This window comes from Procambarus clarkii, chromosome 16 (assembly GCF_040958095.1).
Source record: "Procambarus clarkii isolate CNS0578487 chromosome 16, FALCON_Pclarkii_2.0, whole genome shotgun sequence".
Taxonomy (NCBI): domain Eukaryota; kingdom Metazoa; phylum Arthropoda; class Malacostraca; order Decapoda; family Cambaridae; genus Procambarus; species Procambarus clarkii.
The window spans coordinates 48,920,163-48,934,490 of NC_091165.1; the positions used below are offsets into that span (position 1 = coordinate 48,920,163).

General features: G+C 47.3%; 1 protein-coding gene across 1 annotated transcript; it reads left to right on the forward strand.

Moving 5' to 3' along the window:
- Positions 1-9,952: 9,952 nt before the first annotated feature.
- Positions 9,953-13,486, forward strand: LOC138365387 (uncharacterized). The gene has a single exon (XM_069325700.1). The coding sequence runs from the start codon at positions 9,953-9,955 to the stop codon at positions 13,484-13,486; it is 3,534 nt and encodes a 1,177-aa protein (XP_069181801.1).
- The last annotated feature ends 842 nt before the right edge of the window (positions 13,487-14,328 follow it).

Consider the following 14,328-nt stretch of genomic DNA (forward strand, 5'->3'; position numbering starts at 1 on the left):
TCCGCTCCAATATAGAAGCATCAAGAAATATGGACCAATAGGCTTTCTACAAACACTTCTATTCAATACCCATTGTTTCTGTTCTGTCTTGTGTTGATACTTTTAATACCCTATTAATATCCCCTAATGTTCTGTCTTGTGTTAATGCCACATCACTATATGCCACATCATCCCTCCCACCTCACTCAAATGTAGATATAATAGCAGAGATACGTTAGTTCTAATCAGTTGTGTTTTTGTGAAGTCTTTGAAAATGTAATAAGTTTTACGAAACGCGCCCGTGTCGCGTCAGACTAGAAATAAAAATGAATTTTGGAGAAGTGATTTTTGATTTACCTCCAACAGTGAAGCGTAATGTACGAAAGATTGAGAAAATTCGTGTTAGAATTATTAATCTTACTTTTTCGGTCATATTTAATAATATATGTCTACAGGAAAGACTGCTACCAAAATATACTAATATATATATATATATATATATATATATATATATATATATATATATATATATATATATATACATTGTGACGGTAACGCGTTGGTGTTCGGCTGTTCAAAGCTAGGGGTATGGCCTCGTCACATAGTATTAATAAAAATAGAAAATCTGGAACTTCGTCTGTGGTAAGGTAAGGAGAAGACACACAAAACACAAGTAAACTTTAACAATGAAATTTTAATTATGTTAAATAAACAAAACATGAATAAAATGGACAAACAAATTCGTATAATAAAATCAATCAATCAAAATAATAAGAATAATTAAATGACACAATGAAAAGTTACGTTAAGACAAGTGAGCAAAATAACAAGAAGTGCAATATACAAAAAATGAGAGGTGCTGGAATATTGGCTTTAAGCTATCACCTCTCTCAGTACACGTACGCCAAAGCTTACGTCTAGCAGGGAGAAGTGTTAACTGTGGGAAAGCACGGAATATTCTGAGGACTGAGGTCGTGACGGCCCCAGACATCAAGTAGTATGGGGGGGTGAGTGCAGTTGCAGCCAGACCGGCGACCAATCAGGCGAGGAGCCGGCAGTAAGACAGGTAGTTTGGCGGTTTGAGTCTGAGCAGGTGTCCCTGGCTGCATACGTTTTGCGCTCTGGCAAACCTTTCTGGTGTTGTTGTCGTTGTTGGACATTTCTTCCATAGTAGTTTTATATATTTGTTGCGACGTATTTGTGGAGGGAAGAGCAGGCTCAATCTCTTGAAGGAGATTATCGTCACAACTCTCCCCCGAAGCCTGCGGTTCTGGAAGAAGTACGTCGTTATGTGGTGGAGTAATAGATGGAGTCGCTTCTACTTCATAAACTCTGGAGAGATCATGGGCTAAGATGTTGTCGGAATCTTGGTATAGCGTGTCTCCAGGTGGATTTTCTGCAGTTAGCAAGCCCATAGTAAAAGACGTTGAGATGAGAAGTGGGCGTGCGGCAGGAGGTGTAGGGTGGTGTGGTCCGTGTTGATGGTGGACCGAGCACTTTTCAGGTGTGGAGTGAAGTGCTGTAGCTTCAGGATGATGAAGAGTAGCTCCTTGCCAATTGTTCCGTAGTTCCTTGTAGCAGTAGTCGCTGACAGGTGTATTCTCCTCGCCTCGTTGCTGCATCGCGACACCACCAATGTCGGTGCCACTGGCGTCGACATGGAGGATGAAGGGCTTATCTGACGAGGTGAGAGTGGAATTAGAATAGGGCAAAGGAGCACGATTATTATCCTGAAAGCATTTGGGAAGATCATTAAGGATTTCGGAATTAGAAAGCGCTGACTCCTTGTCAGTGCTTTCGGGAGGAGAAGCTGGGAAGGTCTCACTGTGGATGTAGGGTTCTGTGAAGGTCGAACAGTTAATTAGGACAGTGGGAGGAGTACCATTATATTGCTTCAGGAGGTTGACGTGGCACAGCTGGGTCTTCCGCCGCCTATCTGGAGTCTCTATTACGTAGTTGTTATTATTCCTGCACTCTTTGACGCGGTAGGGTCCTGAAAACCTGTTTTGGAAAGGTGAACCTGGGATAGGGAAATATGCAAGGACGAAGTCTCCCGGCTTGAATTTTCTTACTTTGTTGGTCTGGTCGTAATGAGTCTTCATTCTCTCCTGGGCTTTCAATAGATTATCATGGGCAAAACGGTGGACTCTCTCTAGAATGTGTTGAAGGTTTTGAAGAAACTGGGGCACATTCTGATGCTCACTGAAGGTGGCATCTCGGAGAGAGTCTTTGAAAGCCTTAAGGGGAGTACGGCACTTACGGCCGTAGAGCATCTCATAAGGAGATACTCCTAGGGACTCATTGGGGAGACTTCTGAAAATACACATTATAAGGTCAATCTGCTTATCCCAATCCTTCGAGGTTTCACTACAAAACTTTTTCAAGAGTGCTTTGATTGTCTGATGACTACGTTCAAGAGAACCCTGTGAAGCAGGATGATAGGGGCTGGACAATACCTGTTTGATGTTGAACTCCTCCAGTGTCCTTTTGAAGAGATCACTGGTGAAGTTGGTACCACAGTCGCTCTGAATCTCCCTGGGAAATCCGTATTGAGTGAAGATCTTCAATAGATGTTTTACAACCGTAGCAGCCGTGATGTTCTTCACTGGAACTGCTATGGGAAATCTGGTGGTAGGACACAGGATGGTTAGGATGTAGGCGTTACCTGAACTGGTCCGAGGTAAAGGACCAACACAGTCTATTATGAGTCTGTGGAAAGGTTCCGCAGGCACCTGTATGGGAATCAGTGGCGCTCTGGGAATGGAGATGTTCGGTTTGCCTGCCATCTGACATGTATGACACTGTTTTACGTACTGTTTGACGTTATTTACCATACCTGGCCAGTAGTAGTCTTGACGAATTCCATGGTAAGTCTTGTTGAAGCCGTAGTGGGAGAGCGCTCCGTGGGCCAGGTGTAGAATAGTGGGCCGCAGGCTGGTAGGAATCACAAGTTGTTCGATGTTGGCCCAATCGTCCTCCTCCTTCAGTTTACTGGGTCTATATCTGCGGTAGAGCAAGTCGTTCTCTAGGAAGAACCCAGGAATACTGTCGGGTTGAGTCTCAGCCTGGAAAAACAATGGTGTTAAAGTAAGATCTTCCCTCTGCAACTTACGGAACTCCAACTTGGTCAGATGCGGGGGGAGTTTCTGAGGGTCTTGAGGGACAGCGGTAGCAGTAGTCAGAGCTGGCTGTGGACGTGCGGCTTGTGCACGGGTGGTCACGAGAACCGGAGGAGAAACTTCATCACTCTCTTGAACCTCTGCTGGAACATACTCTAGAATAGGGTTTATTGGCACAGAGTTACACACCTGGGGTTTGTCCATGACGATCAGGTTGGTCGGTTGCAGGTCTTCTGCCAAGTCGTTGCCTAGGAGAAGTTGCACTCCAGGCATGGGAAAAGGCTTTTCCCTGACGGCGACTTGGACTTCCCCGTTCACGTAGGGACAATCCAGGTGGACTCTGGCGAGAGGGTATGGAGTGGTAGCAGTGAGGTCAGTGATGAAGACAGTTTCTCCGGTGTAGGAGATGTTGGGCACAGCCGACTTCAAGATGATCGATTGAAGAGCCGCTGTGTCCCTCAAGATCTTCAATTTGAAACGTCCCTCCGGATTTGAACCGTTGGCAGAGACAGTTCCAGTATACAGGTGGTTACTGAAAAGAGAAAGATCATTGACATTAACACCAACATTCATCACAGGCTTACCGGACTTAGGAGGAGTTGGTTTGGGTTTTTGTTGGTCAGTGGTTCCCTTGTATTGAGACTTACCACACTTGTCTATGGTATGTCCATAGAGTCTACAATACTTGCAGTACAGTTGTGAACCAGCTTGATCGGGGCTCACTTTCTCGTAACTGTACCACGACTTCTTACTGGAGGATGGTTCGGGTGTCAGCCGGTGGATGAGGCTGTAAGTGTCAGCCGACTTAGCACACTTCAGGTAGTCGGTTTCTTCTTTATCTGATAAGTAGAGGCGGACAGGAGGCGGCACACGTCTCAAGAATTCTTCAACAAGCATCAGGTTGACGAGTTCTGTAAAAGTAGAGACATGTGCTGCTTCCAGCCATTTCATGAAATATCTCCGTTTCGTGTTAGCAAACTCAAGGAAGGTAGTGGTACTTGCCTTCAGGTGGTCACGGAATTTCCTTCTATAACTTTCAGTAGAGAGGAGGTAGGCGTCCAACACTGCTTGTTTCAGAGTCGGGTAGTCATTCTCAGACGCCAGAGTACTGAGTGTGACTGCAGCTCTACCTGTAAGATGGACTCTGAGAAGTGTGGCCCATTGGTCGACAGGCCAACTGAGTTGATTAGCAAGGGTTTCAAAGGTGGTGAAAAACACATCAACTTCTGCTTCTACAAAGGATGGCATTAACTTACTTGCATGTGATATATTAAAACTGACGGGAAGATTGGCAGTAGCTTGTTGGCGTTGAGTGAAGTGTGAAGTTTCCAAGGCGATTTCTCGTTGACGACACTCTAGAGCCAGAGTCGCTTGTTGCTTGTCATGTTCGCGTTGCATCTCCAACTCGCGTTGTTTGGTTTCAAGCTGTACGCGTTCCCGCTCCTGGAGTGTTTCAAGCTGTACTCGTTCACGTTCACGGAGCAAGGCGACCTCACGTTCGTGGAGGGCGAGTCCACGTTCGTGTTCTTCTCTCCTCAAGGCAGCTTCGCGTTCTTGTTCTTCCCTTCGTATGGCAGCTGCTTCTCTTTGCTGCTCACGTTCAATCTTGGCCAGCTCTAGTTTGAGTTTCATCGTTGCCAAGTCAGTTTTATCTGCAATATAGTAAGTTTCATGAGTTTCAGAGTCTATCTTACCTTGCTCTAAATAGTAATCCAGCAACAGGTTGTATAGGTCATTTTTGTTGGCTTGGTAGGGAACTTCTAGTTGATACTCATGTGCAAGAGTTTGTAATTCAGTCCTCTTGGCACGACTTAAAGTCCCTATTTCACCTGCTGGATTTGCACGGAAAGCTTGGAGACGAAACATGGTGAAATTAGCAAATAAAGGTACACGAATATTCAATAGTGAATGTCAGAAACAGGACAACGTGGCAACTGGTACCTATCCTGTGAGATCTTTAGCAATTAAAGTTAAGTAAAAGATGTTAAATGATTAAATTAAATCAAGGGCGCAGGAAATCTTGTACCCGGTACTCATGTAAGAGGATAAGGGAAAGAAAATCCTACTAACAAATGAAACAGAGTTTCGAAAACAAATGAAACAGTTAATTGCCTCAAAAGTAAAATTGGTAGTCCAAGGATGTAGGCATACCTTGCCAAGTCTCTATAGGACATAAAGCAAGTTTTTCCTACTGAATTTAATATGATACTTACAGAATTAGCGAACTTTTGTGCTCTGAAAAAGTAAGCTAATTCCCTACCGTTGTATGTATCATCATCTCTGACTGACGTGTAGGGGTGCGAGGTGTCAACTGGTGACGAGAACTGCTGCTGAGGTCCCAATTCAGCAACTAAAGTTCGAGCTAGAGGAACTATGGCCCTCTTTGTCCTCCTACAGTCAGATTGCAGAAGATTGGGTACTCTTGACCCGGGGCAGACCACAGTACCAGGGTACCAATATGATGATCTGTCAAAATGAGAAATATCCAAGGGACAAAGATGGTAAACACGAGTAATAACACGGAGGGAGAGATGACCAATTAAGAGTATGACTGAGGCCTACAGTCACCACGTAATCCAAAGTTGTCTCACCTTCACCATATGTTACTCTCGTAATGCACAATACACCGCACCTTATAAAAAATGAAATTGAATATGAAAAATAGTAAAAGCTACGTTAACAAAGTTAAATACGCTTACCATAAAGTACCACTTGGCACCAGTACCTGAGTGAAGCTCCTAGGACAGGCCCCCATATAATATGTGACGGTAACGCGTTGGTGTTCGGCTGTTCAAAGCTAGGGGTATGGCCTCGTCACATAGTATTAAAAAAAAATAGAAAATCTGGAACTTCGTCTGTGGTAAGGTAAGGAGAAGACACACAAAACACAAGTAAACTTTAACAATGAAATTTTAATTACGTTAAATAAACAAAACATGAATAAAATGGACAAACAAATTCGTATAATAAAATCAATCAATCAAAATAATAAGAATAATTAAATGACACAATGAAAAGTTACGTTAAGACAAGTGAGCAAAATAACAAGAAGTGCAATATACAAAAAATGAGAGGTGCTGGAATATTGGCTTTAAGCTATCACCTCTCTCAGTACACGTACGCCAAAGCTTACGTCTAGCAGGGAGAAGTGTTAACTGTGGGAAAGCACGGAATATTCTGAGGACTGAGGTCGTGGCGGCCCCAGACATCAAGTAGTATGGGGGGGTGAGTGCAGTTGCAGCCAGACCGGCGACCAATCAGGCGAGGAGCCGGCAGTAAGACAGGTAGTTTGGCGGTTTGAGTCTGAGCAGGTGTCCCTGGCTGCATACGTTTTGCGCTCTGGCAAACCTTGCTGGTGTTGTTGTCGTTGTTGGACATTTCTTCCATAGTAGTTTTATATATTTGTTGCGACGTATTTGTGGAGGGAAGAGCAGGCTCAATCTCTTGAAGGAGATTATCGTCACAACATAATATACAAACTTTGCAGTTTTCTCACACAAACGTTGCAGTTCTCCCACACAAACTTTACAGTTATCACACACAAACCGCAGAATTTGAATCTCTAGAGCACTCAGCTGTGACGCTCCCAGATGTCGTCCTCCAAGACATCCAACAAAATTTCTTAATGACGGCCTCACAGCTTTTCTGCTTTTGATTTGAGTACATTAAGTCACCACAGTTTCACACATAAACGCCTGCTTGATTCCCTCCTCTTGAAGGAGCATACAGTTAGGGTTCCTCCTACTGCCAGGAGATCAACAGAGTACAACTGTTACGGATCTGAGCCCAGCGTCGTAGCACGGAACTGTGACGTCCACGCCATCTGTGAGTCTGCTCCCGAAACCCCCTTCAAATGGACTACGCCATCTAGTGAGGACAAGATATACCGGCCACAGGGGCTGGTTTTCCATCTTAATCAGGTCGGAACATAGCCGCTGCTGACCTCTGGTGAGGTGACGCTTAGACAGCAACGCCATCAATGGAGTGGATAGGTGGGCGTTTGTGTCTAAGCCCGTAAGTGAGGTGCCCTAGGGTGTCCCTAGTACTGATGACGTGTCTGATTACAGAGTCGACCTGGGACTGCTGGATTGGACGTTGGATCAGTCTACCCAAGGCAGCCATAGTATCTCCACGTGTTTGCTGCAGAAGCTCTGAATCACCCCCCGGATGAACACTGTTACGGACCCTGATCCAGCGTCCAATCTCTAAACAGTGACGGCCGCGCCATCTGTGGGTCAGCTCCCGAAACCCCCTCCAAACCGACGACGTGTACTAGCTACGAGGGCCAGTTTCCAGCCCCGTTCAGCGCTCAACACCGCCGCCGCTGACCTCTGGTGAGGTGGTGCTCAGACTACAACGCCATCTATGGAGTGGATATGTCGGGCGTTTGCGTCTGAGCCTGTAAGTGTGGTGTTTTAGTGTCCCTGTTATTGATGACGTGTCTGCTTACAGAGCCGACCTGGGACCACTGTGTTGAAGGTGAAGTCAGTCTACCCGAGGCAGCCAGTCTCCATACTGTGAAGTTTGCTGCAGCTGTTGTGACGTCGTCCCCCCGGAAGAACACTGTGGTGTGTTAAGCCTGCCAGTGGAGTGGCAGTGGAAGGATTTACCCGCGACCGACGGTTGGAGACGATAATCCACTGGGGTATTGAGGACAGGAGGGTGATTGGTGATATCACACGAGACTCCTGTCTAGGGCGTACCCCTTTTATCGTTCGTGGAGTAGCCGTACCAGCCTTGGTGGCTCAGTACCTGCCAGCAGACCTGCTGGACGTGTGGTTGACGGCCTCCACGACGGTGGCCCCCAGTGGACCTGTGTTGTGGCTGACCTGTGGCCAGGGTAGACTCGGCGTTCTCAGAGGACACGTCTTGAGGCCACGAAGAAAGCACCGCGGACTCAGCACCTAGCTTCGAGGATCCATAGTCTCCAGCAGAAGACTACAGTGTTGATCCCCTTTGTAAAGTGTTAATACCCCTCCCCCTTGTGTACGTTTAACTTTTATATATTTAAATGGTGATGGTGGACATTATATAATATTAAGTTCTTAACTTTCTTTCCCTACTCCCTTTTAAGTTACTTGCGTCACGGATCTCATCCCTTGATAGCCACTACTGGCTTGGGAACGGATACCTATATCTTCCTCTAACAACATCAGAGCAAGAACCCCGTTGCGTCCCGAGAGGGCCGTAACATAATTGGCATCCCCAGCGGGATCCGTCCCCTTGTTAAGTATGTTTGACAGGGGTGGTGAAGTGGCGTAATCCCTGTATATAATTCCCCCTGTGTGTGACGATTGTGACGTTATACGTCCTGTGCGGTGCTCAGAGTGACTAAGTGCGATATTGTGCAGTGCGGTGCTCGCTGTGATTAAGCGATTAAGTGCAATATTGACTAGTGCGGTGCTCAGTGATTCAGTGCAATATTGTAGAGCGAAGTGTTCGCTTGGACTCGGTGCAATACTGGGTAGTGCGGTGCCCGGAGTGATTACGTGCAATATTGGCAAGTGCAGTGTTTGGTGCAATATTGGCGTAGAACAGTGCTCGGTGTGTTAAGTGCTAACGTGTAAGCAGTGTGTTAAGTGCAAAGTGTTCCATCTGTGACAATGGCAGACAAAGCTACCATCGATGATCTGGACGATGTTCAGGCTTTTCTGAACAGAGTGGACTGTCTTGCCAGATTAAAGTATCTGAGCAAACCGGAACTTGTACTAGTGAGCGCCTACCTGGAGATCAAGATCCGTGCCAGTGATTCCCGTGTGGAGATTTTGTCCAAGGTTCACCGGCACCTGAAGGCAGAAGAGAAACAGGAAGGCGAGACTCCTAGTACAAGGGAAGGTGAGGAAATAGCTTCCACAGAAAAGGAAGATAAGGGCAGTGACATTGACAGTGATGCAGGTGAGCTTAATATCAGCTTCCTAACAGTCAAGATGCGTGCCTTAGAAATAAATCGCGAGATAGAGTGGAAGAAGTTAGAATTAGAACGAGAATTAAAAGATAAAGAAGTGGAGATGAAAAATAAAGAAATGGAGATGAAAGAAAAGGAATTGGCGATGAGGCGTCTAGAATTAGAAGATAAACGAGAGAGAGAAGAACGAGAAAGAGAAGAGAAACGAGAGAGAGAAGAACGAGAAAGAGAAGAGAGACGAGAGAGAGAAGAACGAGAAAGAGAAGAGAGACGAGAGAGAGAAGAACGAGAAAGAGAGAGAGAAGAACGAGAAAGAGAGAGAGAAGAACGAGAAAGAGAGAGAGAAGAACGAGAAAGAGAAGAGAGACGAGAGAGAGAAGAACGAGAGCGAGAAAGGGAGGAAAGACAAAGACAACATGAACTAGAAGTTTTACGACTAGGCGCTGGACAGAGACAAACTGGAGTAAGCGGTTTCGATCCGGTAAGAAATATCAAAATGGTCCCCAAATTCAATGAGAGGGAAGTCTCGAAGTTCTTTGCAGCCTTCGAGAAAGTCGCTGCCTCTTTGGAGTGGCCAAGGGAGAATTGGGCCATCATGATACAGTCAGTTTTGACTGGGAAGGCCCAAATTGCCTACTCTACGTTATCCCTTGACGACTCCGGCGATTACGATATGGTGAAGAAAGTGGTGCTCATGGCGTACCAATTGGTACCTGAGGCATATAGGCAAAAGTTTCGAAACCTGAAGAAGACCTCAGAGCACACTTTCACCGAATTCGCCACCATCAAGGAGCGACTTTTTCAAGAATGGTGCGCCTCTCGGAAGGTGGAGACCAAGGAAGACCTCGAGCAGCTGATTCTGCTCGAGGACTTCAAGGATTGTTTGTCTGGAGACCTGAAGACGTACCTAGAGGAACAGCAGGTAGAGACCTTGAGTGCGGCAGCCACCATGGCGGAAGAGTATATCCTGACTCATAGGCCATCTGCTAGGTACGTCCCGAAGACCTATTCAAGGTATCCAGCCAAACATAAACCGGAAGACAGAACTGCCCCTCGTAGTGCCGCCAAGTCAACCTCGGATAGTCCTCGGAGGTTTAGTCCGAAGAGGGATGTATTGTGTTGGACCTGCGGTAAGAGAGGACATATTGCTGCGAAGTGTCGTAGCAGTTCAGGTAATAATCCCCGTAGGGAAGTCATGCTGATGAACAGTATAGTACCACCGACATCCACCCAAGAGAAGAGGAAAGGATTGTTCGCCCCATATACCTCCCAAGGATATGTAGCCAGTGGCCTTGCAAGTACGCCTGTGGTAATACTTAGAGACAGTGGAGCGGCCCAGTCTCTAATTCTGGAAACATCATTACCTGAAGGTATATCGGCGGATGAGATGCAGAAGGTAATCCTGGGAGGATTCCCTTCAACCTTGTACGTTGCCCCATTGGTACAAGTACATCTAGACTCTCAGCACTTCAAAGGTGAGTGCCGGTTGGCCGTGGTGGATAGTCTTCCCATAGAGGGAATTGACGTAATATTAGCCAATGACTTAGCCCTAGGATTGTTACCCAACTGTCCCCTGGTAGTGGATATTCCAGGACGTGAAGAGACCAGTCCCATCGCAGCAGTGCAAACCAGGTCTCAGGCGCACCTCCATGCACCACTAGATCTAAACACTTTGTTTGACTCTCCTCCTATCCCGCAGGTTACAAGTAGCCATACACCAGTCCCACCAGTCCAGATGCCGGTTCCCGAACGCTGGACTCGAGCCCAGCTGATAGAGGAACAGAAGAAGGACCCTCAGGTACGGAAGTTGGCCGACACCGTAGACTCTCCTACGAAAGGAGGGGATCTATATGTGTGGTCAAGTGGTGTACTGTGTCGCCGGCATCCTCCGAAATACCCCCAGTCAAGGGCGGTAGGTGATCAGATAGTCGTCCCAGCCGTGTTCAGATCTAAGCTGTTAGAAACAGCCCATGCTAATAGATTTGCTGGACATGGTGGGATCTCTAAGACTTTCCACCGCCTAGCCAAAGGTTTCTACTGGCCGCATATGAAGGAGGACGTACGTCATTTCTGCAAGACCTGCCATGCCTGCCAAGTGGCCGGAAAAGCAAACCAGCCTGTCCCCAAAGCCCCTTTACACCCCATTCCATCAATAGGTGAGCCCTTCGAACACCTCATCTTGGATATAGTAGGCCCTCTTCCACCTGCTACCTCAGGGGTGAAGTATTTGCTAACAATACTAGATCGGGTTAGTAGGTACCCAGAGGCGATCCCCCTTAAAACCATCACAGCTAAGGTTTTGGTGAAACAACTGCTCTGGTTCATCTCGCGATACGGTCTTCCCAAGACCATTCAGACGGACCAGGGGTCTAATTTCATGTCCCATTTGTTTCGCCAACAGATCGCCGACCTGGGAATTCGACAGGTTACCTCTAGTGCCTACCATCCCGAGTCTCAAGGAGCTTTGGAACGTTTTCACCAGACGTTGAAGGGCATGCTTCGGAAGTTTTGCTACGACAGGCAGAGTAAGTGGGTTGAAGAACTGCCCTACCTCCTATTTGCGGTAAGATCAGTACCCAATGAATCCATAGGAATCTCCCCATTCGAGATGATCTTTGGTCACTCAGTAAGAGGTCCCTTAGAGGTGGCACGAGACCATTGGCTGGACGCAGAAACCAACGAGGATATTGTGGACTGGTTGTCTACAAATAAAGGACGGCTGTTCTCAGCCTGGGAGATGGCTACTAGGACCTTAGAAAGTACACAAAGAACGATCAAGAGCAGGTATGATAGGAGGACCAAGCAAAGGGAGTTCCAAGTAGGAGATCTGGTTTTGGTGTGTACTCCTACAATAACTGGGAGTTTGAGCGCCAGATTCGTAGGTCCCTACCCGGTTGTAAAGAAGGTTACTAACCTCAATTACCTTCTGAGTACTCCAGACCGTCGTAAGAAAGAGACTCTGGTTCATGTTAATATGATCAAGAGATACGAGGGGCGGGATACACTCCCCGTAACCTTAGTGACCACTAATGACGACATTGAGAAGGAAGAGGAGGTGTTGACTAACTCAGACATTCTGTTAAACTTGCAGGCAAAGTTGACACACGTAGCCGAAGGACATCTATCATCATTACTGCAGATGATCCGGCAATACAAGCCTATCTTCGACGATGTTCCAGGGTTAACATCTGTCATGAGGCATGATGTCGAGCTGGAGGAAGGCGTCCGACCTATAAAGCAACACCCGTACCGTCTCAACCCACTGAAGAAACGGGTGGTGAAAGAGGAGGTAGATTATATGCTGAAACACCATCTGATAGCCCCGAGCTCGAGCCCATGGTCATCCCCGATACTACTAGTGCCCAAACCTGGTAAGAAATACCGTCTTTGTATTGATTATCGCCAGGTGAATAAGGTCACTGTAGCAGATACCCACCCTCTCCCCAGAGTAGAGGAATGTCTGGATGCCATAGGTAGAGCCCGGTACCTGACAAAATTTGACCTGTTCAAAGGCTATTGGCAAGTTCCCCTCACGGAAAAAGCCAAACCCATATCAGCATTTGTGACTCCCGACGGGCTGTTTGAATGTCAGGTGATGCCATTCGGGATGAAAAACGCAGCCTCCACTTTCCAGAGACTGATGGGTACGGTGTTGCGTGACGTGGGAAACACCTTAGTCTACATCGATGATGTATTAATATATGATGTAGATTGGCAGGATCATCTGCGTCACATAGAGGATTTCTTCAAGGCCATGCTCCAGTCAGGATTGGTGGTCAACCTGCATAAATCTGAGTTTGCCAGAACCTCTGTCATCTTCCTAGGTCATAAAGTTGGAGGAGGATGGATTGCGCCGAAGGCCAGCAAGATCGAGGCAATAGTCCAGTATCCTACGCCAGCTACCAGGAAGGACATCCTGCGTTTCCTTGGTATGGCTGGGTTTTATCGTAAGTTTGTCCCTAATTTTTCCTCCATCGCCGCCCCCTTGACCAATCTGCTGAAGAAAGGGGTAAAGTTAATATGGAATGAGAATTGCCAGAAGGCATTAGAGAGTCTCAAAGCAATTCTGATCTCTGCTCCAATCCTCAGGTCCCCGAGCTTTGAGGATAGATTCATCCTGACGGTCGACGCCTCTGACTATGGCCTGGGCTCCGTTTTATCCCAGACGGACGAGAAGGGGGTGGAACATCCGGTGGCCTATCATTCTAAGAAGTTCACCCCCAGCCAGCTGAATTACTCGGTCATAGAAAAGGAAACGTTGGCCTTAATTAATTCCGTCCAGCACTTCGAGGTATATTTAACAAGCAATGGCCATCCTATATTAGTACGGACCGACCATAACCCTCTGAAGTTCCTGGCTCAATTTAAGCAAAAGAACCTCAGGCTCACCAGATGGAGTCTACATTTGCAGCAATATCCCCTCCAGATTGAACACATCAAAGGGGTGGACAACGTGGTAGCTGATGCATTATCTCGCATCTAAATCCACGTACTAATTTGGTTTGTCTTCTCTTTTTATAGGAACCCAAACCAAATTCTTTTGGTGGGGAGGTGTTACGGACCCTGATCCAGCGTCCAATCTCTAAACAGTGACGGCCGCGCCATCTGTGGGTCAGCTCCCGAAACCCCCTCCAAACCGACGACGTGTACTAGCTACGAGGGCCAGTTTCCAGCCCCGTTCAGCGCTCAACACCGCCGCCGCTGACCTCTGGTGAGGTGGTGCTCAGACTACAACGCCATCTATGGAGTGGATATGTCGGGCGTTTGCGTCTGAGCCTGTAAGTGTGGTGTTTTAGTGTCCCTGTTATTGATGACGTGTCTGCTTACAGAGCCGACCTGGGACCACTGTGTTGAAGGTGAAGTCAGTCTACCCGAGGCAGCCAGTCTCCATACTGTGAAGTTTGCTGCAGCTGTTGTGACGTCGTCCCCCCGGAAGAACACTGTGGTGTGTTAAGCCTGCCAGTGGAGTGGCAGTGGAAGGATTTACCCGGGACCGACGGTTGGAGACGATAATCCACTGGGGTATTGAGGACAGGAGGGTGATTGGTGATATCACACGAGACTCCTGTCTAGGGCGTACCCCTTTTATCGTTCGTGGAGTAGCCGTACCAGCCTTGGTGGCTCAGTACCTGCCAGCAGACCTGCTGGACGTGTGGTTGACGGCCTCCACGACGGTGGCCCCCAGTGGACCTGTGTTGTGGCTGACCTGTGGCCAGGGTAGACTCGGCGTTCTCAGAGGACACGTCTTGAGGCCACGAAGAAAGCACCGCGGACTCAGCACCTAGCTTCGAGGATCCATAGTCTCCAGCAGAAGACTACAGTGTT